The sequence below is a fragment of the Colius striatus genome, chromosome 10 (assembly GCF_028858725.1).
Source record: "Colius striatus isolate bColStr4 chromosome 10, bColStr4.1.hap1, whole genome shotgun sequence".
Taxonomy (NCBI): domain Eukaryota; kingdom Metazoa; phylum Chordata; class Aves; order Coliiformes; family Coliidae; genus Colius; species Colius striatus.
Genome location: NC_084768.1, coordinates 31,136,370 through 31,161,454, shown reverse-complemented (window position 1 = coordinate 31,161,454; position 25,085 = coordinate 31,136,370). Strand labels below are relative to the sequence as shown.

General features: G+C 43.7%; 1 protein-coding gene across 3 annotated transcripts; it reads left to right on the top strand.

Moving 5' to 3' along the window:
• The first annotated feature begins 57 nt into the window (after positions 1 to 57).
• Positions 58 to 24,961, top strand: KDM4A (lysine demethylase 4A). Of its 3 annotated transcripts, XM_062003312.1 has the most exons (22): positions 58 to 178; positions 519 to 671; positions 937 to 1,112; positions 2,199 to 2,313; positions 3,177 to 3,370; positions 4,779 to 4,828; positions 5,338 to 5,441; positions 6,414 to 6,551; positions 7,258 to 7,508; positions 8,333 to 8,523; positions 9,785 to 10,119; positions 11,880 to 12,000; positions 12,630 to 12,808; positions 14,983 to 15,187; positions 15,477 to 15,553; positions 16,244 to 16,299; positions 17,222 to 17,330; positions 18,211 to 18,399; positions 19,097 to 19,267; positions 19,710 to 19,829; positions 20,223 to 20,315; positions 21,269 to 24,961. In XM_062003312.1, the coding sequence occupies exons 2-22, from the start codon at positions 534 to 536 to the stop codon at positions 21,407 to 21,409; spliced, it is 3,153 nt and encodes a 1,050-aa protein (XP_061859296.1). In that variant the 5' UTR covers positions 58 to 178; positions 519 to 533; the 3' UTR covers positions 21,410 to 24,961. The 3 variants fall into 3 exon arrangements, with proteins under 3 accessions (XP_061859296.1, XP_061859297.1, XP_061859298.1); XM_062003313.1 differs by lacking the exon at positions 19,710 to 19,829; XM_062003314.1 differs by lacking the exons at positions 9,785 to 10,119; positions 11,880 to 12,000; positions 12,630 to 12,808; ... (7 more) ...; positions 20,223 to 20,315; positions 21,269 to 24,961 and having other exon boundaries at positions 8,276 to 8,363.
• Positions 24,962 to 25,085: the final 124 nt, after the last annotated feature.

Here is a 25,085-nt window from a genome sequence, read left to right as displayed (position 1 = left end):
CGCTGCGGCGGCGGCGGAGGGAAGGGGGCGGGGCGACGGGGCGGCGCTGGGGCGGCGGGGAAAGGCCGCGGTGGCGTCCGGAGCTTTGGCGGACTCGTTAGGCGCGTGGCGCGGAGGGATACGGCGTCCGGGCGCTGCGGCGGCGGAGGGCAGAGGGGAAGAGGGACGCGCTGCTGACGTGAGCGCGTGGGGAGGGGACTCGGGCTCCTCCGCGGCGGAACGGAGCCGCCCCGGTCGGAAGCGGGGGGTGGGGGGGAAGGGGCGTGAATCGGTGGCTTGCTGCGGCGGGGGGGGAGGAGGAAAGAGAGCCGCGGCCCTGAGGGGCAGGCACCGTCCGCCAATGGGAAGGCACGGCCGGTGCGGACCCCGCGGCGGTTGGCCGGCGGGCAGAGGGGGCGGGGCTGGCGCACCCGGCAGGGCCCGCCCGGAGCGGCGGGGCGGTGTGAGGGAGGGGTGTGAGGGGTGACCCGCCCCGAGGCCCATCCTCCTCCTCCTCCTCCTCCTCCTTCTCCGTGCAGGGCCGGACCGGCAACATGGCCTCGGAGCTGGAGAGCCTCAACCCCAGCGCGCGGATCATGACCTTCCGCCCCACCATGGAGCAATTCCGGGACTTCAGCCGGTACATCGCCTACGTGGAGTCACAGGGCGCCCACCGCGCCGGGCTGGCCAAGGTGCGATACCCGCCCCCCAGCCCCCGAAACCTCCCTCCCGGGCGGAGGCCGCGCCGCCCGGCCCCGGGCCGCGCACCGGGCTCGGGCTCGGCCCTGCCCTCCTCCGGCGAGCGGGGCCCGGCCGCCGCCGCCCTTTGTTTACTGCGCGGCGGCGGTGGGGCCGGCGCGCCCCGGCCGGGGGTGTTCAGCCCGACTTCCCCAAGTTTGAGGCTTTCCCTGGGCCGGTGCTCTCGGTGGTGAACGGAGCGCGTATTGCTTCCCGCAGATAATTCCTCCGAAGGAGTGGAAGCCGCGGCGATGTTACGATGACATCGATGAGCTCGTCATCCCAGCGCCCATCCAGCAGGTAGTGACGGGGCAGTCGGGCCTCTTCACCCAGTACAACATCCAGAAGAAGGCCATGACGGTGCGCGAGTTCAGAAGGATCGCCAACAGCGACAAGTACGTCCGAGTCTCCCGTGAAACTAGTTCCTGTAGCCCCAGCTCCCCGGAGCCGGGCCCTCGCGATGGGCTGGTGCCGGTCAGAGGCGTGAACGTTAACGCCCCGAGCAGCCGAGGGGTACCGGTAAATCCGGCTGCGGGGATGGGAAGCTCAGTTGCCTGGCAGGAGAGCACATAATGCTGGGAGAACTTTTTGTTTCTGCCGCGGACTCCTGCCTGTTTGTCCTTAGCAGCTGGCCCATTGACATATTTACTGAGTAGAGTAGTAGAGAAAGGAATGTTCTTGACACGAAAAGGAGTGGGGGAAAAGATCACTTTAAAAGGAGTTTAAGCAAAACAGCCTTTGAAATAACTGTTTAGAAATAGCATTGCAATGGCCAGCTACAGGCAGGCCACTGGTGCTTTTTGTTTATCTTGTAAGAGCAGTACATACCAGTTATCTCAGAATCTCTAATTGAATAATTTAATGAATTATGCAATTTTATGCCATATATGTAATTGTCTGGGTTAATATCTATAGGGGGATGTGTATATATATATGTACACATTAAGTAGATGTTTGAATATATTTTTGATCCCGGTGCTGCCCAAAGAGGACAGTTAGGGAATGGACACCAAAAGCACGTATTTTGTTGGTAAACTGAGTGTACTTGACCAGTTCATTAGCAGGTGAGTCTGGAAATGTTTGTTGGCTGTTAGAGGAGCAGAAAAATGGGGGTGGGTTGCTTAGTTTATTTTCAAGTTGTCTTCCATGTCTTCTCTGGTTTAGATTACATCTTTTCTTGCTAAGCAGTGATATCTAGAAAGTGAAATTGTTTTGACCTGAAACAAGTGCACAAAGCAAAAATGAAAGTAAACTGAGAAAATTAGGAAGATTGTTTGCTTCGTGATCCTTTGTTGCCAAGTGTCATAGGAATAGAGCTGTGTCTGTTCTCATTGGTGTTCTGGGAGTTAAGGGTTAAGCTGATGATATACATTAGGTATTTTTCATGGCAGCTTTTGATTCTTTCAGTGGTGAAAAATACTGGTTTGGACTCCATCTAGTATCAAACTGCAGAGTCTGTAGTGTCCTTGTTGTTTTTCCAGGTACTGCACACCCCGCTACACAGACTTTGAAGACCTTGAACGAAAATACTGGAAGAACCTTACATTCAATGCCCCCATCTACGGTGCTGATGTGAATGGCACACTTTATGACAAGGTAAGAAAAACAGTGTTGGTTTTCAAGTAACAGCTATCCCTGTGTATAGCATTCCATAAATACTAACGTAGCATTTGACTCTTAACTTTCAGAAAGAGTTGCTTAACAGAGTAAGTAACTTAACACTTACTTAACAGAGTTCCAGTGTCTGGAGTAGATGGGAATACAATAAAGCATATGTTCATGACATGCTCTTCATTTAAGCCATCTAGTTGAAGAAGGCTAGTAGAGTTAGCGTTCTAAGGGACCTCTGTTAGCTCTTCACTGTAATGCTGTTTAGTTCAAGGAAGTAAAAAAAACATCTGTTACATAAGTGTTGCTTTTATATTGCTTTGTCCTGAAAGCCATGTGAGAACCAGAAGCATTGATCAGTGAACACACGCTCCTTCGGTACCCACTAGTGCGTGTATTTCTGTGGGACAGCTCTGTAGCAGTTACGTGTCGGGATGATAAACATTAGAAAAGGGTCTGCATTCTACTTGCTAGTCTCCCAAACTATGATGAAAAGATGCTTGGAATGAAAAGTGGTTTTGTTCCAGAGGGTTCAGGCAGAAGCTCAAGCTCGCACTATTGTTCTCTGCTCTGTAAGATCTGTAGCTTTGTGATGATTTCTCCTTTCTAATCATTATATTGGATGATAACTTTGTTTTTCCCCTTGAGGAGGGTGGTTAGTAAACAATCAGTATCTAAGCTGACACCATATGAAGCTTTTTGGTTAGGTGAGCTAACTAATGGTTTGAACCGTGCCAGTAGATTATTTGTCTTGATGTTTCACAAGGGTCTGATATCTTTTGCAACTGTCATCTAAGTTGTGTGGTTCTGTTCTCATGATGCTTGTTTAACATGAGGCTTGTGTTCTGCAGCATGTAGATGCTTGGAATATTGGCAGATTGAACACCATCCTGGATATTGTGGAGAACGAAAGTGGGATAACCATCGAAGGAGTGAATACTCCTTACCTCTATTTTGGCATGTGGAAAACTTCCTTTGCTTGGCATACTGAGGACATGGATCTCTACAGTATTAACTACTTGCATTTTGGGGAACCCAAGTCATGGTAAGATTTTCTAGGGAAGCTTCTGTGTCAGGAAGCTGAGTTATCTAAAGGAGAGTTGACTGAGGCAGTTACCATCCCTGTGTTCTTGCACTGCAGCTGGATCTGATGACAAGAACACTGAAATATGGAAGGAACCACAAAGCAGTACATGTTCTCAGCAGTGTTTGTTTGGTTACCTTATAGAAAATCCATTTTCTGTCCTGATGTAAAGAGGTATACAGGATTATAATATAGGGTGGATGCTCTCTGGTACTGTAGGACCAGAACCTGGAAAACGTGCTTGTCATTTGCTGAAGCTCTAAAATGACCATACAGAGATAATGTGTCTGTCAGGCAGGCACTAAGAGAACAAGTAATTTTTAACAGATTTTGAGATGTAGCTATTTATCATGGATTTAAAAGCAGACTAGTGGATCTTGCTGAGTGGTTTGTCCAGTGTCTGAGCTTTCATGACTGTATTTAGGGGAGGCTCCTCAATTCTTCTGTATCACAGGTTGCGTTTTAAGAGTGAATCATTCCCTTCTGTTCACAAATAAATTTCTCAAGCAGCTTCAACAATTGTTTCCATGGCACTTTTGTTGGAAACTAGTATTTTTGGCTGCCTTTTAATGCAACTTTGAAGTAAAAAATAATAGCTAGCGCTGCGTGACCAGTGAACAACCCCATGCAGTGGCAATAGCCTGCGAACACAAAACAGAATAGTTCAGAGAAACCTTTTGGCTGTTGCTTCTTTTACAGTAGTACATGGAGGAAGTTAACTTTGCTGATACCTTCATGTGATTTATTTAACAAGGAACTCCATGAAGAATATAGTACTCTATTCCAGAGCGAGGGCAAACCACGTAGGAGGTTTTATTGGCTGTAGTCAAATCTTCTAGGAGTTTTGTGGTGTCCCTTAAAAGGTGTGTAGAGAGAGATGTATCCCTAAAGAGCAGGCCACAAGTTGTGCACGTGTTAAGGATGTGGCATTGTGTCTGACTTGATCTCATCTTGGTCTGAGCAACTGAAAGAGATTATTCCAATTTCTCTCTTGCTCTATCTTCCTCCTTGCCCTGACTATACTGGTGACTTCACAGCTGTGAACTGAGATGGGTCAGGAAGTGCTCTTCCCTTTCTTCTTGCAATCCATCTTTTGTTGTGCAGATCTGCTAATTTAATATACCAGACTTTTTACTTCCTTGACTGCTTAAGCAGGAGTTGGTCAGTTTTTTGACTCTTGATTTTTCTTGGGATAGAGTGGTAAAGGCCTTGATGAAGATTTTTAGCTTTATGTTCTCAAACTTTGACAGAGACAGTGTGGAGATGGAGGATTTTTTAAATTAAAGTAATTCATGCCTCGATGCCTGTTTTATCATTTCCAGTCAGATTTTGAGGTTTGAACTTAACAGAGTTGTTCTTACCCCTGCAGGTACTCTATCCCTCCAGAGCATGGGAAGCGACTGGAGAGACTTGCAAAAGGTAATTGAGTAATTCATGCCTTACATTTTGCAGAAGGTGGGATGGACACCTGTTCTGGTTCTTTCAGAGTACAATATGCCTGTGATGCATAAGAGCACAGGCTGGCATGACTGAGCTTATAACTAACCTTTTAGAATATAGAAGATCTTACTTCTGAGTGTTTGTTTATAGTAGAGACACGAGAGAAATGTCACGTTACAAATAACACAGTTGAGGTCTGTCTAACCTTTAATGAGAAAATTCCTAACTATTGATTATTAGAACTGGAAGGTTAGAGCCAAGGGAAGATACTTCTATGTGTGGTCTTCCTTAAGCACTTTCAAACTGGCATTTGTTAAAGATAAATCTCCAGGAGTTGTCCTTTTATTCAGAATGCAGGTGAGCATGCTTCAAGTAAGATCTTGCTCCAAATCCCAGGGAAGAATACCAGTTAGACAGGGAATTACTGTTCTGCTGTGAAGTAAATGAATTTTTCAGTAACATCTCTACTTGCTTTAATTTTTCAACAGGTTTCTTTCCAGGAAGTGCCCAAAGCTGTGAAGCATTTCTCCGTCACAAGATGACCCTGATCTCTCCATCAATTCTGAAGAAATATGGCATCCCATTTGATAAGGTGTAGAAAAGTAATCACAGTTACACCAGCTCAGTCAAGAGGTTCATGCAGCCCTGTTTCATCTCTAACAGCAGCCAATAGTCAGTGCTTAGAGAGGAGAATAGGAACAAGGAGGATGTAAGGCAATGCTTTCCCTTAGTACCTCTATTTATCCAGCACTTGAGACCTGAAAGAATTTAAGACAGAAAAATATATCAAGGACTGTTAAAGGCTCTCTTTTGTGATTACTTTCTTCTAAACTTACAACTGTATGCCACATTCTGGGTTAGATTAACTTCACTGCTTAGCTCTGTATTCGCTGAAGTCTGAAGCAGAAAGCTTTAGACTTGACCCTTCAAATTCCATTTGGGATTCCTCAATAGACAATATGGCTTGTTCCCCTTTTCTTTTTAAATCATGTTAGTAACTTTATAGACTTCTTTATTTTCTCAGGTGATAACCTGCCACCCCCCATCCCAGACATACACACATTGAAGATCTGATCTTCAAGTCCTTATTCAGAAGTACCGTCACATCTGAGTGGGCAGCTGAAGGGATTTGTTGTCAAGAACATGTGTTAGTGGGGAGATGCTGAAGAACAGCAGTGAAAGGCTGACTTAGAGATGTACTTTAACGTGAACAGCAAAGGGAAACAGCAGTGAATTTCCAAGTTGTGTGTGGATAGAAATTTCTCTTGGCTTTACTGTTCATCCAAACCTGTAGGTGATAGAGATAAATTCTCTGAAGGTCGTAAAGTTACTTAACAGAGTATATCATACATACAACCACTTCGGTGCTATTTTGACCTCTTGTGTTTTAGTGAAAAACTGTGAAGGTATCAAGTCTATTCATTGCAGCAAGTAACTCCAGCCACCAGCTGCGAGTGGGGGGTCTCAGATATGCCACAGGAGGGGTACAGATACTTTATTCAGATACACCAAGTGGGCTCTTTGAAGTTATGAATAATAACACACTCTCTCAATTGTCTTCTAGGTGACACAAGAGGCTGGAGAGTTCATGATAACCTTTCCTTACAGCTATCATGCTGGCTTTAATCATGGCTTTAACTGTGCTGAATCTACCAACTTTGCTACTCTTCGGTGGATTGAGTATGGGAAGCAGTCTGTCCTGGTAAGTGGTCTGTTGTCATCCTGTTGCATACAGATGTCCTAATGCTCTGCTGCTCGTTAAGCTGCCACTGTTTGTTCCTAAGGAGTGTGTTCAGTGCTTTGCCCATTTAAGATGTTTACTTTCTGATTTGGTAACAGTATCGCATCAGCCTCTCGTTTCATGTCTTTATTTCAATATTATGGCTGAACCTTTAGAGTTGGTAGTGTTGAGATGTACCCTACAGAGTTGTCTTACAAATATGGGTCATGTTTTCTGAAGTTACACAAGTAAATGCTGTGAAGCAGTGGTTGTAACCGTGCCTGGATGAGGGGAACCTCTACTGCTCTGGGTAGGCCCAGAGTTTGTATGGCTCTGACTTCCTCACTGGAATCAGGTTTTGCTGTCTGTTTTGTGTGAGCTTATTTTAAAACAATCAGCTTCTACCAGCAAATCTGTAAGTAGACTGGTGAGCTTTCCATCTTAGTTATTGTGATAATATCTGATTTTCTGTTTCACTGTTTTTGCTGGCTTTTCTGCCCAGGTTTTAGTAGGTTAATATACGCCCTTTTGATTTCCTGGCAAAGAGTCTTGAGAATTCTGAGGCTCAATAACACTGAACTGTGGGATTCTTTTTCTTCAGTTAAGCTTCTGAAAGCAAAGTGATACAGGAATGCAGAGTAAAATTATTGACTGTGTGGCCTTACTTGAATATTTTCCACAACTTCAGTGCTCGTGTCGGAAGGACATGGTGAAGATATCCATGGATGTGTTTGTGAGGAAGTACCAGCCAGATCGTTACAAGCTCTGGAAAGCCGGGAAGGACGTGACTGTCATTGACCACGCTCTTCCAACCCCAGAGGCAGCAGAGTTCCTTAAAGGGGATCTCATGCAGAGAGTCAAGAATGGGAAACAATGTACTGAAGAAATGGAAACAGGAGAGATGTGTAAAGAAGAAGTGGACGGGGAGGAGACAAAAAGGTAATGCTTTGTATAGTCCTCTGCTTTCCTGTTGGGTTATTAGAAGTTGGACCCAACTGCAATGGATAGTTTGCAACTCTGATAGAACAACAGCAGTCTGAGTTAGCAATCATTTGTTTTCTCAGGAATAACCTACTTCTGTTGGGGATTGGACTGGGTGATCTCTAAAGGTCCTTTCCAACCCTACCATTCCATGATTTTATTTTACTGGTTGAGTCCAGGTTGATGATGGTCTGTGGTAGACAGGAAGTGCACCAGCTTGGAAGGTAGTTCTTCATCTTTGCAGAGACATCTGAAGCCTGGATTGGGAGTGTGCACGGTGGACTGTGAGGCCAGAAGATAAAAGGAGTGTCTTGATCATGGGACACTACTTGCTAGAAAGTTCCTGTAGTGTCAGTGCTGCAAGCTGCAACGTCACTGTGCAGTTCCTGGTTGCTGAGGGTGGACAGGCTAATCATCTTACACTTTTCAGATAAATCTTTTTCAGCCAGTGTCAGCTACTGTTCCTAAAGCTGTCTTTGGTGGTGGGTTTTTTTGGTGTGGCTTTTTGTTTAGTTTGAGTTTCATTTGGCTTTTTTGAAGCAAAGAATGCCTGGCTACAGCAACTCCCTAATACATGATTAACAGATGCTGAGGAATCCTCCCTAAGGACTATTGACTCTGTTTCTGGAAAGACAAAACACTTGAGAATCATTTGGGATATTTGACTTGCCAGATGCTGTCTCATAAAACTCTGATCCAAACCAGACTGTATGTTTTGCATCCAGGCATAAATTCAACACGCTGATGTGCTTCGTAACCTGACACAGATTTGTCTTGTGCAGCATCCCCAAGCACCGCATTGGAACGAAAAGGCACAGGGTCTGCCTGGAACTGCCTCAGGAGGTGAGTGAGAGCGAGGCCTTCCCCAAGGAGGAGCTGAGCTCCACGCAGGATGAAGCAGATACAGCAGAGCCTCACGAGAGACCTACGAGTGAACTTGTGCAGCAAGGTGAACAAAGGCTCAAGCCTCCAGGTAACTGTCTGTAAAGCTTTATCCAGATATGAGGGAACAGGGTGTTACTCTTCAGGGAGAGGAAGCTGCTACAGCTGATCTGGGGCACTCTCATCCTAGTTAGTAGGATGTTGTCATATCTGAAAAAGCAGATGCTAGTTTGTCAAAGCCATGGCAAACGCTTCCAAAACGTACTGTCATGAGACTTTGGGTGTTACCATCTGATTTTTCAAGACTAAAGAGTGCATCTAGAACAATTTTAGGTTATGGCCTTTAGTTAAATTTGGCTGAGACATCTGCTACTGGTTTGAGTAAACAAAATAACCTCAACTTGGGCTGTGAGGTTTTGTGACCTGTCTGTGGATAATTCCTCAGTGGGAATTACATAAAAAAAAAAACATTAGGGGAGAGCAAAGATGTAGGCAGCCAATCTCTAGCTGCTTCAGTGACTGACTGACCAGGTAGGTCACAGAGATGTTGCCTTTCAGCTGAATTACAGGGAAGAGGAAGTATTTCATGAGACTTGATTAAGAAATTTGTGGGTTTAGCTTTTCATTTTTTCTCATTTTGCCTGCATATAGAAATGTGTTGAATGCCTCAGTAGTCTCAGTTCCTCTGTATTCCTGTTGTGTAACATGAGCTGTTTATAGACATTGCTTAATAAATATATGCATGCTTCCTGGTAGTGTGGGTCTGATATGCTGGATGGATGTTTTATTTGTAGTAGGTAGGCTGGAGGAAAATTAATGTGGCTTGTAATGGGTGAGTTATCCATGCTCTTAAGGGAGGAGCAAGAGGCCTATGAAGCAATATAAGAACAGAGTAAACATATGTGATACCTCCCTCTAGTATTCAATTTTTCAACCCTTTGCAGCTTGTATTTAATGATCTTCTATTGGATTATGGGATTTTCTTTTCCTTTTATTAAGACTGCCACGAATTCTTGTAACCTCTTAATCCCAGCATTCTGTGGTCCAGAGTTGGTCTGTTTAGCTGCACAGTATAAAGGATCATCTCTGTTTATTTTGAGCTCGCTGTCTGCTAGTTTTGTTTAATATACCCTAGTTCTTGTACTAGAAGAGGCAGGGAGCAGCCACTTGTTTTTTTTCTCACTAAGCCACCCCTGATTTTATAGGTATTTGAATTAATGATCTGCTCTTTACATGACTTAATGTTATGTGTAGTAATTTGTTTTCCTGTTTGACTTTGTTGCAAAAGTTTGCGCAAGTGTTCTCTCTGCTGCCTAGACCTGAGGAAAGAGTCAGTATATCCTTTCTTCTAGATCATGTGGGCTCATCCAAATTTGAAGAACTGAAAACAGTGAAGCTTGAGGAGGAAGAAGAGGAAGAACAAGAAGCAGCTGCATTGGATCTCTCCATTTCACATGCTTCAGGTTCAAAGCAGAGCGCAACATCCAGTGTTCAGTCCAGCTCCCCTGCGTATTCTGGTTCTTCAGACTCTGAATCAACTGATCCGTTGGCAAAACAAACTCTTCCTGGGCCAGCTGGGGTGCTTACAGTCCATAGCTATGCTAAAGGAGATGCCAGTGGATCTGACAACGAACAGACTTCAGGAAAGAAGGCCAGTGCCAGCGTCAGTGAGCAAGAGCTGGCAGAGGTATGAGTGGCAGGAGTACCGAAAGATTAAAGGCTGTATTACCTGCTCATGGATTCACTGTGACAAAACATCTAAGCTGTGCAGATGACATTTTTACTTCATTGGTGGTTGCATAGCAGGTTACTTACATGTTGATGTGGTTTTTAATAGCTATGGCTTTTGCTAAACAAACAAGAAAAGATAAAAGTCTTGCACTCTTACCTCTTCTGGAAAACAAGGACATGTCCTGTTTTGAGAAGTTCTCTGAATTACTTAAGTGCTTTAAGGGAAAGGGCAAGTTGGTGGTTTTGACATCATAGTGTTACAGGCTGATTCAGGTCCTTCTCTAGTAATAGTCACCTGTTTATACCTAAAATTAATCTAGGTCAATCCAGCCTTTATTATGAGCATATTAATATGTTTGAGGTTTTTGTTAATATGAAATCTCATACTTGTGTACATCTGTGTGGCCTTTTTCAAAGAAGAAATTGTGGAACACAGAGGATTGGTTGGGAGAATGTAAATTGAACATTTAAGAACTGCCAGTTAATTTGTTTTTATTAGCCAACCCAAGAGAAGACTGGAGTAATTGAAACTTTACCTAGTTGTGTCTTTTCAGGTTGTTTTGTTTCCCTCTTCAAATCTGTGTTTAGAGAGTGGAAAGCCCATGGTGATTAAAATTCAGGAGTTACAGAAACTGAACAGCAAATGGGCAATCTGTTGATAATTAAGCTGAAACTGAGAAAAAAGTTCTCCTGGATATTTAAACTAAAGATGTTCTGTTTCTGTTTGTGCTCTCTCCATTGCATGCTCTATACAGGGAAAAGGTGAAATTTTGTATGGCTGTAGGTCACTTTCCCCAGTGTGGTATATTTAGAAACAAATTTTCCATCAGATGGTAGCTGGGAATGCTAATTTCCATTTGAATAAAAGCATTTCTGTTTCTTAGAAGCCTTGTACTAACTCTAAGTAGGAGGTCAGAGATAATGATTGTGAGATAATGATTGTTATTCTGGCTTCTTTTATGAAAAGAAGAGATTTAAAAAGATGTGAGGTTCATTTAAGATTTGCTTCTGCTCTTAAAGGAATAATAGATTAAAAAAAGGAGAGGGATCTTATCTACTGAGAGACTTCCTGGGGTGTTTCAAATCATTGCCCTTATTGCCTTGCTTGTCAAGTTAGTAGTAATTTAGTCGGTGTGTCACTTGTTTTTTACATAAGGGAAGAAGTGGTGTTGTAGTCTCCTTCCAGTCTGTCTGGAATGGCATGAATGGAAGTAATAATCAGAGAGGGTGAACGTTGCCTTCATTTAAAATAAGCCTGTTGGTTTGAGATGCCAGTGAATTGTGTGGAGGTTTTTTTTTTACTCTTTATTTGGAGCTCTTTAAGTTGCCCCATGAACTGAGGATTTCCCTGGAGTACATGAAGCGCTTGATTGTGGTTCTTCTAAGTTGAACCATTCAGCTTTCTTTGTTTCTGTCTTTCACACAATTCTTACATAAAGGCTTTCATGAAAAGCTATGCAGGGACCTTTCAAAAGTCTCTATTGCAGTGGCTCAACAGAGCCAGTACAGCTCTGTGTAGTTTTCCCTAGCAGAAGTGCTACAAGTAGTTCTTTCAAAAACTTGAACTAACTTCAGCTCTAAACTTGTTAGAAATAAAATCCTGGAAGTAAGTGTGCACATTGTGGAGGCTTCTTGAAGTTCAAAATCAATTCCTTATAAAAACAATGTCAAAAGGACATGTGCTAACTGCCTGCTGAATTGCTTCTCCTTGTCCAGGTAGCAAAGGAGTACTTAAGGTCAATGAAGGAGAGCAAGAAGTCCAAGGGTCGTCGCCAGCCGTTGAGCAAGCTCCCACGGCATCACCCACTCTTGGTTAAAGACTGCATTAGTGATGATGGTAAGTAAGCCCTGTGCTCTTTGGGAAACTGCAGAGAGGATCTCAGCTTCTCTGTACAGTGTGGGCTATTCCATTAAGTAAATGGTAATAAACGGGGATCTCCAAGTGAGACCTCTGCATCCTAGATGAGGTGCTTCTATGTTTGGGAGATTTTTTTAGTGCTTGCATCATTGAACTTGTCTCTTGAGTGGTATGATTTTTTTTTTTTCCCAAAGAATGGAACAGGAAAGGAAGAAGACAACTGTGAAAGGAAAATGAAACCAGTATAAGATACTGTTGCATAATTGTGTCTGCCTTGGAGCATTCCAGTAATTGATGTAAATATTTATGATTAAAAAAAAACCCACCAACACCAGATTCTTTGGCTGACAGCCTTAGTTTTGACATACTCTGGAGCTAGTGGTTTTCTCACCCAACAAGCCTGTCTTGTGTCTGCAGTTGCTTTATTAGTAGAAACCTCTTAAAAAGGAGATCAAGTTACTGGCTCCCATCACAGTTATGTCAGTTTGATTCCTGACAGTCTTTCTTTCGTCTCCGTTCATAACTTCTTGCCTTACTCAGTTTCATTTGCAAGAGGAGTATCTATAAAAGGACACGTAATCACTTGGGTCGTGATCTCTTTCCCACAGAGGCATCAGAACAACTGACTCCCGAGGAAGAGGCTGAGGAGACAGAAGCATGGGCCAAGCCACTCAGCCAGCTATGGCAGAACCGGCCACCAAATTTTGAGGCTGAAAAAGAATACAATCGGACCATGGCTCAACAGCCTCCTTACTGTGCTGTCTGCATGCTCTTCCAGACATACCAGGTATGGAGGCCAAGTCTGTTAGTGTGATCATAGAGAGGACTGAGTAGCTTGCTGTTGTGATGCATGGTTTAAAAACGTTGTTTTGCATATTGCCACAAACCAAAAGCTGTATCAGTGTTGCAGTCTGCCCAAGGAATTGTTCTGGGAGAGCTGGGTTGGGTGAGCCTCACCACACCAGCAGTGGACTGCCAGTGGGTTCCCAGTGGCTCACTCAGCTGTTCAGCAGAAGCATTTGTGTTCTCCAGCTTTTGCTTGAACCACAGGATGGAGCTTGAATGTTGCTGGAGCTGACTATAAAATCTCAGGTCTCTTTTCCAGACTCAAACCTTCACTTCTGCACTTCTTTTGTAAAACTTTTTAAGTCTACTCATAGCATGTGATCTTTGGGGAGCTGTCAAGGAGGAAAACCTTTTTAAGTAAAAGGATTTACTGAAAGGATTTTAAGTAAAAGGTGGAGTTTGTGGATGGCGTAAGTAGATAACTGGCTTTTATTGGAACATGTCCATATTGACATGTGAAGACGTCCTTGAGCAGTGTGGTGTTAGCAAAGCATACCTTGGGGGCATGGATTGCAGAACCCCTGTCACTTTGTCTAAATAGTTAAGCAGGAATCCCACACTGAATTTTTTTGCTGTGCCTAAGCTATGAGACTTTAAGGTAGCTGAGATAGTTGCCTGATTGCATGTGTGACCTGAAGCACAGAGGTAGTTTGTCCCTTTCCATACTCTAAGCAGATCGGATTCATTTGATCAGATCACTGTATGGTTATGCTGGCACAAGAAACATGTTCCCCACAGTTTTGGAAATGAAGACCTCAAATTATTGTTTAGAATTTATATTGCACATAGTTCCTAATTTCCATGAAAACCATAGACCATAGTTCCGTGCAATCTTGCTATTTCAGTCTGAGAGTAGGTTGTTGTTAGGACTGGAAATTCTACACAGAAGCTGCATAGTACATGGGAATTTCCCTAGTGCTGACAGTGTATAGAGTTAACCATTTGAGGCCAGTTAAAGTTCTTTTAGATTGTTTTTGGCGTTCTAAATGCTACTAAGCAGAAAATTCTAGTACAGGGTGTTCAAAATATTTGTCTACACCAGGTAGTGAAGCAGAAACTCTTCCAAGAGTTGAGCTGTGGTTAGGGTCTTTGTTCCAACTTCAGAAAGTCTATAGCAAGTTGTGGAACTCACTTCAGTCACTCAGTCAAATAAAGAATTGGCACAAAATGCTGGACAAATATTCACTTTTCCTTTGTAAGGAAGAAAAGGATCTCTCTGCTTGGGGAAGAAAAGTCCCGTTTTCTTCAACTTTGTTACAGATTTCCCTCTGTCATTTAGTGTCGATTGACATGCAATGTGAGTGTAAATCAGTAAGTCTTAGGGAATCTGAATAAACAAGACGTTGAAAACATCAGTTTCCTTCCAACTGTTGTCCCATTTTCCTACTTTCTGTGCTGTGGGAGGGACAACGTAGCTTCATTCTGCTGCTGCAATTTCTGCTACTGATATTTTTAAAAGATTGGGCAAGCTACTTTTGTGGTGGCCTGTGAGGTACAAAAGATGGTTTGAAACATTTCCTGAAAGAGAGATTCAATTTATTTAGCTGCTAAGAAGGTTAACATGAATGGAAGCATATCTCTGTAAACTTCATATGCAATTGCTGTTTGGTTTTACTTTGGTTTAGGTGAGTAAATTAAAAAAGATTCACCTGGAAGTCTCCTGTGCTTTAACTGGGAAACTGCATTTTTAGTCTGCTTATGTCCCAGGAACAAAGTGGCTTAAAAGACCATTAGACTTGTTCAGAACTGCACTAGGCAAAAATAGTGGGAACTACAGCAGGTATCTGTATGTGTGATCATAATCCTGCCATACTGGTGATTCCATCTTTTCTGTCAGAAGAGATGCAGTTTGTGCATCTTGTTGCGTATTAGAGGATTGCAGTTCAAACCTCATGTTTAGCCACTTGGGTGGAAAATAAATTCATTCTGAAGTTGCAACAGCTGAAGCTGAGGATTTTATAAACTAGCTGTGTTTTCACCTAGCCTACCAACTCTTTAATCTTCCAGCACCTTCATTCCTTTGTTGACCTGGATTTATGTGTGGAATAATGGGTGAATAAAGATTATGTGGGAATTTTACTTGTAAAACTTAAATTCTCAGTCTCTCCCTTACAGGCAGAGTGTGGAGGCAACAGTCAAAGCTCTGGAATAACTCCATCTGCTGTAGATGGGAAGATCCGAACTAAGCCTCTGATTCCTGAAATGTGCTTTACTGCAACTGGCTGCAGCACTGACCTCAATCTTTCAACCCCCTACTTGGAGGAAGATGGAACCAGCGTACTCGTCACCTGCAAGAACTGCCATGTCTGTGTTCATGCAAGTGAGTACATCTAGACTTAACCCTGAACTCTGGTGTTCTCTGTAGTAAGTGTGTACATGATAGCAAGCCTCAACCTGTGTGTTTCATGTACAAATAGATCAAGGTCAGCCCTTTTCTGAATGGTGTATGCTTGGGTGCTGGCCATTGAGATGGAGCTGGCTGCATGGATGACTTAAAATACACTGCCTTATCCTGAGACTTGTTGACTTTAATTCTTGCTTTACTTCTGGCTCCTAGGGGAATGAGTCTGAGTTTAGGTAAGCTCTTAAATGAGATTTATGTGTTCTAGGTTGTTATGGTGTATCCCCTGACAAGGCCACTGAAGACTGGATGTGCTCCAGGTGTACAGAAAATGCCTTAGAAGAGGTAAGGTTTCTCATAAGAAGATTTTAACAGATGAGGTGTGGTGTATCTGGGAACTTGGCTGCAAAGTTCATTTCCGTAGAGTTGGGGTTCTTTTGTAATTCCTTCCTGTGAAAAGAAGGCAGTTTAGAGAATGTTTAGGAGCTGATCTCTTATATTTTGGTGCTTTTGAGCCAGAGGTATAATCATTTTAACTAGTGCAAAGCTGCTGAGCTCACTTGGGTCATAGGGAAGATGTTCTTTGTGGATGTGGAAACAGCTGTTGTCTGTCATAATTTGTAGTACTTACAATTTCTAAAATAGAAGCTGACTTTCATTAGTAACTAGGGAGGTGTGCACATGTGAAGAGGCAACAGGTCAGCCTTTCAAGTTTTATTTGCTTGTGTTTGTTCCAGACCCCTTTAAACATCCCCAAAGGATGTAGGGTACTGTGGTTGTAAAGGAACCCATAACAGACAAGTTGAACAGATCTTCAGTGGTAGGTCTGCTTGCACCCAACAGACTTGGACGCTGTATTTGTTGCCCAGGGCAGCAGCTTTTGAGAGCTAAAGGAGTGATCTGTGCAAGTTAGTCAGCTCTCTTCTGAGAGTGGAACAATTTTCTTCCTCTGCATGTTCATTTTTGAGGAGGAAGTTCTGCAGCCAGTGTACTGCTCTGAACTTCTTTCAACTAATGGTTTCTTCCTTGTGCCAGGACTGCTGTTTGTGTTCATTACGAGGAGGAGCCCTGCAGAGAGCCAATGATGACAAGTGAGTGTTCCAGATATTTTGATCTAAGGGAGAAGCTCAATTCCCAAATAGCTGAGAGTAAGGTAGTAAAGCCAACGTCTGTAAGCAAACACCACCGTCCACACTTTGAGCTGGCAGCGTTTGTGCTGTGGTAAAGTGTGTTTGTTGCCTTTACATGCAGCAATCATTGTCTCTTCAGGTAGTGCCTCACTTTCATTCTATCGACAGCAGCTGTTAATTGCTTTGCATTTTAAAGTGCAGAGGTGTAATGTACCACATAAAAATAAGGTCCCTGATGTGACAGCATCTCTCAGTGCCTCCTCACAGAGGATTTGAATTTCTTCATGTAACACGTGGTAGTGAAGACAAAGGACAACCACAGCTTTAAATAGCACAACATACTGACATTCAGGGTACTTCTGCAGCAACTTTACTGCATACAACTGCCTGTCCTGTGTTTTTTCCGTGTGGTGAGTCATCTGAAGTTGTTTCATGCAAAATAGCAATAGGACAGACTTGTAGCACTGTGAAATAACTGAAACTTGGCCTCCCAAAATTTTGTGGGATCATATGAGGCCTCAGCTTCCCGGTCACGGTCTCACAAGTAATTCAGTAGTGACTGAGCAGTTGCTGTAGGTCAGGTTTGTGAAGGAATAAGCCTATCAGATGGGCATTTGTAATGAAGATACGTAACCAACAGAAGCCACACTAAGCTCTTTTCCTGTTGAGTCTGTTAGTAGTAGACTGGAAGTATGAAGAAGTCTTGGGTTTGCCCAATATGTACCTTGTTACTAGCTACACTAACTACACTGCTGGTTCTCAGAGGCTATTTACTGTGGTTTATATGGCAAACTTCAACAGAACCATATTTCCTTGAACTCCAAAATGTCCTCTGTTGTCTCAATGCATCTTAATTTCTCTTTCCTCTCTTCTCTCCTGACAGGTGGGTTCATGTGATGTGTGCTGTAGCTGTACTGGAGGCAAAATTTGTGAACATTGCAGAGCGGAGTCCTGTAGATGTTGGCAAAATTCCCCTGCAACGTTTCAGACTGGTAAGGATCACCTGTGCTCCCCTGGTCAGGTGTCAAAGTGTCTCTCCAGTCTGGTGGGAATCTGGGAGACTTTGTTTATCCCTTAAAATCCAAGTCATCTCTTCCAGACTGAAGTATTTCACCTGCTCTGTTCTTTGTATGTGAAGTGGTAATTGGCCTGGTTTGAATCTTTCCCTGTTCTATTGTCTTTATTTAGATGAGGAGCCAGCAAGGGGGGTAGTTTTCAGTATGTGGCAAATGCCATTTCTACAGTGGTGTAATGGTGATATTTGTATTGTTTGTTACTTTTCTAATCCCTAGTATTTGGCTTCCTTTGTTGACTGCTGTTGAGCAATGAGGTGCTTTATGCATTTATGTAAAAGGTGAAAAAGCAACTGTACTTCACTCTTCTAACAGCTCAGGGTTGAGGGGAAGGTGCTTTTAACTGCTTTTCATATGCTGATGGTTACAGATAACATTATTTTCCCACAACAGCCCATCAGGCTGAACCCAGTGTAATTCAATGGTAGTGGTGGTAGAATTTTAACTGTTATTCTACTCTTCATGCTTATCTTTGTGTAACTTAACAGCCAAGTGCTGAAAGGCCTTGTAGACTTTGGAGCATTGTAGGCTGATTTAATCCAAGATTTCCCCTTTGGCCACATGCTTTGTGCATGTTCAGCTGGTAGATATTTAATGCACACTCTTTGGCTGTGGAGTTACTTTAAATTTATGAATTAATTGCCTTGTGATAAAGTAGAACTGATAGCCCTCTGCTGCTTTTTTAATCAGAAAGTAGCAGTGCTCTTAAACAGCACAGTATCATACTCTCGGACCAGCTGGCCCTTTGTGTGGAGTAAAACCTAGTGCCAACCCATAACTTCTGGTTTCCTGTCTACAGAAATGCATCTTCTGCAAGAAACGAAGGAAGAGAATTGCAGGTTGCTGTGTACAGTGCTCACATGGTCGATGTCCCACATCCTTTCATGTTAGCTGTGCCCAAGCAGCTGGAGTCATGATGCAGCCTGACGACTGGCCATTTGTTGTGTTCATTACCTGCTTCAGGCATAAGATTCCATCTCAAGCAGAGGTGAGTGGGTGTATGATTTCCAGGATTTGAAGTGCAGCATCTCAGAGGGGCTGCAGAGTTTTAGATGGTGTGATTCTTTTACAAGTTCATCGAAGGATTGGCTCTCGTCACAATGGTCAGTGTGATCCAGCGGTGTTGGTCTTGCTTCTCATCTCAACCTTGCTGCTGCTCTGAGTGAGCTTAGTCAAATCCTTTGTTGTGTTTTGGTTTGCAGCCCAGAAGGACTGAGAGCAATACATCCCTTCTGTGGCTGTTGTGATGAGGAATAATAGCGTGCTTTATGCTGTGATACTTCATATGCAGGAGTTAGTGCTGGGACTCCTGCAGGCTGCATGAGTGGTTAGAGAATTTCATGTTGAAGTGATTGATCAGTTTATGATGTAGCCCTTTTAGCTATCAAACCCACAACAATCTATTAGAGAGTATTTACTGTGGAGGCCTTGCATTGCTCAGAAGAATGAGAGATTAGCTCACTAAGTGGAGGACAGGAGCATCTTACAGATTAGTCTGTAAGCATTTGAAGTTCCAGAGGCAGAACTGTTCTCAAAACTGTTGATGGTGTCTTGAGTAGAGTTACTCACCTGGACTGAAGTATTTTTGCTTCCTTATCTGCCAGCACTGGAGCTATGATCCTCAACACATTCTTCTTTGAGTCATTGTGTAAAAAGTGATCTTTTGGGTTTTATTTTCTTCTCAGAGAGCTAAAGCTGCACTTCAGGATCTGTCACCTGGGCAGATAGTCATCAGCAAGCACAAGAACGGCCGCTTCTATCAATGTGAAGTGGTCAGCCTTGCAAAGGAGACTTTCTATGAGGTCAACTTTGATGATGGTTCCTTCAGTGATAACCTATATCCAGAGGACATCGTGGTACGTGGTGCAGTGGGAGCCTGATTGTGGTACAGGGCACAGGGTGTGGGTGTGGGTCAGTTCTTCCATCCCGAGGTCATGGTGTGTCTGAGATGTGCTGCAAGATGGCCCTGGGTTATTCCATGAGACTGACTTCACTGAGGGCACATAGGAGCAGGTGTAACAGGGAGTGCAGCTCATTTGGGTTGCTTAGCAGTGGTAGGTCTGAAGGAAAACCTTTTGACACTTGTTCCTGCATGGGATACTTTAAGGTTGAGATTTAAATAGAGCTGACATAGATGGATGTCTCTCATCCTAGTTCTCCATGGCTGAAATGGAGGGATTCGGTGGGGTGATGTGCAGTGTGACTGGGATGGACTCTCCAGTGGTTTACTGAATCTTCACATGAAGCAGCTGCCTACCCTTCTCCTTGTCTCTCTCACCTTCCTCCTTTATGCTATAGAGTCGAGACTGTCTTCAGTTAGGTCCCCCTGCCGAAGGGGAAGTTGTGCAGGTGAGATGGACAGATGGACAAGTCTATGGAGCCAAGTTTGTTGCATCACATGCTATCCAGATGTACCAGGTACAGAACTGTTGCCTGAAAATTCATCATTCGTAGCAAGCTGATTGTGTTAACAGGGCTGTTCTTAAAGCCAGCAGAGCTATAGGCAAGTCATGCTGAAATCCTTCAGGGAAAGTGACTTGGTGATCTCAGCAGTGCCCAATGCTGGTAACAGCTGCTAGAATTAAGTGCAAAGTGCTTGCTTGCAGCTCTGCTTAAGTCTCATTACTTAAAAGTATCAGCTTCTGAAAATGTGCTGTATCCAGTTCTTGAGCAGCCTCTGGTCAGGTGTTACAAGAGCATCCCAAAACTTCATGGGCTACTTGTGTTGGATTGGTGAGGCTTTGATTAAAGTCCTGTTGCAGTGTGCATACCCTGAGACCTCTGGCAGAACAACTTCTGGTTTTATTCTAGGTGGAATTTGAAGATGGGTCCCAGCTGATGGTGAAGAGGGATGATGTGTATACTCTTGATGAGGAGCTTCCCAAGAGAGTGAAGTCAAGGCTGGTAGGTAAAAAGGATGTAGACTTCTAAAGGAGCTTAATTAACTTAATTTGCCCTTGATGCTGAGGGCATGACAGCAGCAGGTTGCAATCTGATGCTCCCTCAATCATTGTAAAGTTTGGTAGTTGATCAGGCTACAAAAGCAAAGTTCTGTCTCACTCTGGAGAGGCTTTAATTCTCCTTTGGCAGCGACAGGAGTTTATAGCAGAGTCACTGTTTGAGACAGCTTGTTACTACCCTTTCGTATTCTAAGTTCCACTGGCTGTTGCTATTGCAAAGAAAGGCCAAGTTTCTTCATGTACCCATTGTTCTGAAAAGCATTTAGTAGGGTGGTGCAAGAGAGATGGCCGTTTCTAAAAACTGTAGAATAACTCGGGTGGGAAGGGACCTCTGCAGGTCTCTGCTCCAGACACCTGTTCCAGGCAGGGCTGACTTTGAAATCAGATGAGGGTCTCTCTAGTCAAGTTTTGATTATCTCCAAGGATTGAGATCCCACAGCCCCTTTGGGTCCCTGTTCTGTTGCTTTATGCTTCCTGCTGTAAAAAACCCACAACTATGGACATCCTGCTGGGGTCTCCAGCATGAAGTGAACCCAGTGACCAGGTGTTTAAATGTGCCTGCTCTGTAAGGTACAAAACATGGTAGACAGCTTGAAAGCTGGAACAGATGAGTGTGTCTGTTCCTTTAAGAAAGTGATTGTGAACTTCAGCTAGCTGCCTAGTTAAATTTGACACCTGTGATTCTTTCCATCTCTGATGACAGTCCACTTAAGCTTCTCCCCAGACTTTTAAGTCCAGCTTTTAAATATGTTTTTTCTTGTTGTGTTTGGTCCAGCTTTGAAGAGAGCTGAATGTTCCCCAGTGTGCTCACTTGGTTCCTTCTCACGTGTAGTGGGAGGATGTGGAGGAAGAGATTTGATCTATGTTCTAATGACTAATTATGTTTTTTCCTCTTAGTCAATAGCTTCAGATATGCGCTTCACAGAGATCTTTGCAGACAAGGAAGTGAGACAAGAGAGGAAGAGACAAAGAGTGATCAATTCACGCTACCGTGAAGATTACATTGAACCTGCGCTGTACCGGGCCATCATGGAGTAAGCCTTGCTTGTGGCAGAGGAAGAAGATACCCACCTCCCCCAAGGATTTTCATGCCCCAGTACAGCAGGCCATGTCTGGATGCTTTGAATCCAGGGTGGTTTGGGTGTTTTTTATTAAGGAAGCTAAAAAGCTGATGCTCTGCGGTAGCTGAAAGGAAGCTGTTGGATAGTGAGACGGATCCCATTTGCTGAAGCTGATGCCTGCAGACTCCTCATTTGACAAAGTTGGGTCCTTACTGCATAAGCCAGCTTGGGGTTGTTGCTTTCATCTCGTTGAGCACTCTTGCTTTTTTATTAGAGACAGTTTTGACAGGTGGCAAACTCTTTCAGGAGTTGTAGCCAGGAATCTTGGCAGCTTCAGAATAGTACAGTCTATTGTTTTAATGGAAGAAGGTTCCTGATTTTGGGAGTCTCCCCGGTGGCCACACCTGGGCTTGAGCAGGCAGTATTACTGGTGCTTGAAATTAAACCTCTTTTTGTATTTATATCCATCTTTTTGCAGTAAGCAGCTTCAGTCTCTTGTTTCTCAGCATCTCCTTTCTGAGGGTTGAGCCGTAGGCTCTTCAGAGCCAAGCAGACAAGAAGTGCTTGTGTGAACAGGTGAAATGTGAAGTTGAATCCCATAGGACAAGCTGTTTAACCCTCCATTTAATATTTTTTTGTTGTTGTTCTGATGCTTGTTTTGACCTTACAGTCAAACTTATGATTAAGTAATAGAATGTGCCTCGGAACCAGTGAAATCTCTCCGGGGCCCTGCGCAGTGCAGCCCTCTATCAAGAGCAGGCATTCAGCGCCTGAGGAGTTGCTTTTGAGTTTCTCTCTACACCCTCTAAGGCAATAATGACCAAAGGGACAGAATCCCTTCTTGAAATCCAAGCATCACAGTGTTGGGGATGACAAGGCAGCAGTATCTGAAGCGGTGCAGTGCCTCCTGTGGCAGCACTGTCTGTCGTCTGGCCGCTGGCTTTCGCTTACAGCAGCTAATACTGGGTCTGAAGCAGATGAAGCACGCACTGAAGTGTGTGTGTGTTACTGGAAGGCTCTGCAGTGCTCTTCTGAAGCAGGAGTGCTGCTGTGTTGCTGTCTGGCAAAGGTTACCACAGCATTTTTGTAGAGTATTAGTAGAGCACGTCTCAGTTGTGTGTTGGGGAGAGCTTGCTGCCCCAGCAATAGGAATTGCCTCAGCAATAGGAAGCTGAGTTAAGCTGGGTAGTAGGTGGACCCAGAAGATGGGCCTACACTCTCCTAATGATTTAAGCATTAACACATCACAGCAGGGAGCTGTGTAAATACTCGTTCCTTTCCCATTCTCTCGGAGAGGAGTTTCAGGCTGTGGAGCAGATTGACCACCTTCTTTTTGCATGGGATGATGGGGTGACTTTTTCTGCTGGAGAAAATTATGGTTACGTGTTCTCCAGAAACAGTTCAAGAGGAGAATTTTCTAGCTGAACAGACCTAATGCATCCCTGCTTCTATAGGGACATGGCAATGTGTCTGCAAAGTCTGGGTTTGTAACTTTTTTTCCTTTTGTTACATAGAAACGCTATAAACCAAACTCTTCTGAAACCCCGGTGCATTGATTTGTGATTAGCAATAAAATGTAGTATTGTGTAGTGATACAACTCTTGATCAGAAAAGAAATAAACTACAACTTTTATAAAGAACACTCTTACTTATCCCTACGTTTTTCTAGGGTCAGGAGGCTGATATGAGTAGCAGGGATTTGCACAGTTGCTGTTTTGCATAGAGATGTTCTCTCACTTTTTTGTGGTAGAATAATTCATTCAACAGTATTGGAAAGCTTAAACAGATTCTGAAAGGAGATAGTGGCCTTCCTTTGTGGGGTCAGTGGCCTTCCTTTGTGGGGTCATGGTGTTTTTTCTTTCCCCCATGCCCAAACTCCTGCTCTCAGGGTATTACATTGCTTTCTGATAAATGGAATAGTTGGCTTGATAAAACCAGGATCTGTTAAGACTGGAGTGAGTGGCTGCAGTTACTCTGGTCTAGGCAATGGGAACAAAGTTCCACTTTGATGTCTCATCTTGTACATAAGCCTCTCTGAAGTGATGTGCTGTGAGCTGGCAGAGCCTGAAACATGCCTCTGTTCTGTCAGCATATCTGAAGATTTGCTATTAACTTCTTGTAGGCTAAAAACTACCTGTGTAATAATGAAAAACATACTCTTCTTATCACCTGCCCTTCTCCTTGCAGAGAAAAGTTGGCTGTGTTCAAGCTGTCTTCACAAACTGCCATACAACTTAGGTGCACCTCCATGTGCTACCTGTGCTGCAAACTCCCGTCTCAACAGCTTCATCCAGCAATGATGACCTAGTACAAAGCAACTGAGTTTGCCTGGAGTGCTGTTGTTCAACTGCAGCAGGTTTTGCCACCGAGCTCTAACAGTACTGAGTGACTTTCCAGGGTTCCTATGCCTGGTATTTGTTCTGGGAGTGGAGCTTTGTTGTGGTGCATCTTCTGCAGGCTCCAGTTGTCGGTTGGCTGCACTGTGTTGGAAGCCACTGCCATCCTGTGCTCTGAGACAAAGGGCATTCCCAGTTTTCCCATCAGCACTTGTGCTGCATTGTTTGAGTGTGAGCATTACCCACTGCAGTGACTGAACTGCGTTTTGGTTTCTCTCTGTGAAGTTCATATTGGTGACCCTGATATTTGAGGGGTCTGTGTTGTTCAGCTTTGAATGAACAACTGGGTTTATGGCTTGAAGTACCACAGGTAGCAATAAAAGCTCTCTACAGAGCAGCTGTCTGAAAGGTACATGTGCTTTCCATTACCTGTATTTTGATCTTGACTATTGATAATTTTCTCCAGTGGTTTGTTTCTGGAAGTGTATTTATCCCAGTTACAGCATCACTCCAGTCAGGGTAAGGTGCTGCCAGAGTATCAGCTAGGCAGGTGCTTGAACAAGCTGTTCGGTAGGAAATCAGGCTCAACACACCCCATGGGAGCTCTGACAGCCCTTAGGTCCATTGCATGTGATGCTGCAGGCAGTAGACCTCCTCACTTCACTTTCCATGAAACTTCCATCTGTGACTGGTTCAGGTTGGACCTACAAAAAGCATTTTTAGTATAAACAAATAGCAGCTTGCCTTGAATTCAGGATGGGTTTGGCAAGCCAGTGATTACTTTTTATAAGGTTTAAAAAGGTGACTGTACTGTTTGTAAAACACTCAACTGCAGGGATGTTTCTGCTCGTGGCTGGACTTCTAGGAGACTTCTTTCTCCATCAGCAGACCCCTCAGATGACCAGAGATAATACCATCAGTGGTAGGACCCATTCTTGTTGCTCCTTCTCTCTCTCCCTGGTGTTTTGAGCTGGGTTGAATTGATTCTGCACTGTTTGAGGAGCTTGGCCACATATCCCAAGGCTTCCAGTGCATCTCTGTTCTTCCATTCTCCGACTGGGCTCCTGTTGTCTGACATGTCTGCAGTTGTGCTTGGTTTTTTTAATGCAAACATGGGATGAAATCAAGACTCTGGTAGCCTGTAAATTGTTTTCACTTTGATCAAGTAATAAATCTCCTTTCAAAATGGACAATCTGTAGACTAATTTAAGAACTAAAGCAATGTAACTTGGAAATTCTCATCATGCTTCTGATTTTTCTATTAGTGTTATTCATTTCTAATACTCATCTCCTTAATGCTTCTTCATTGAGTTCTTG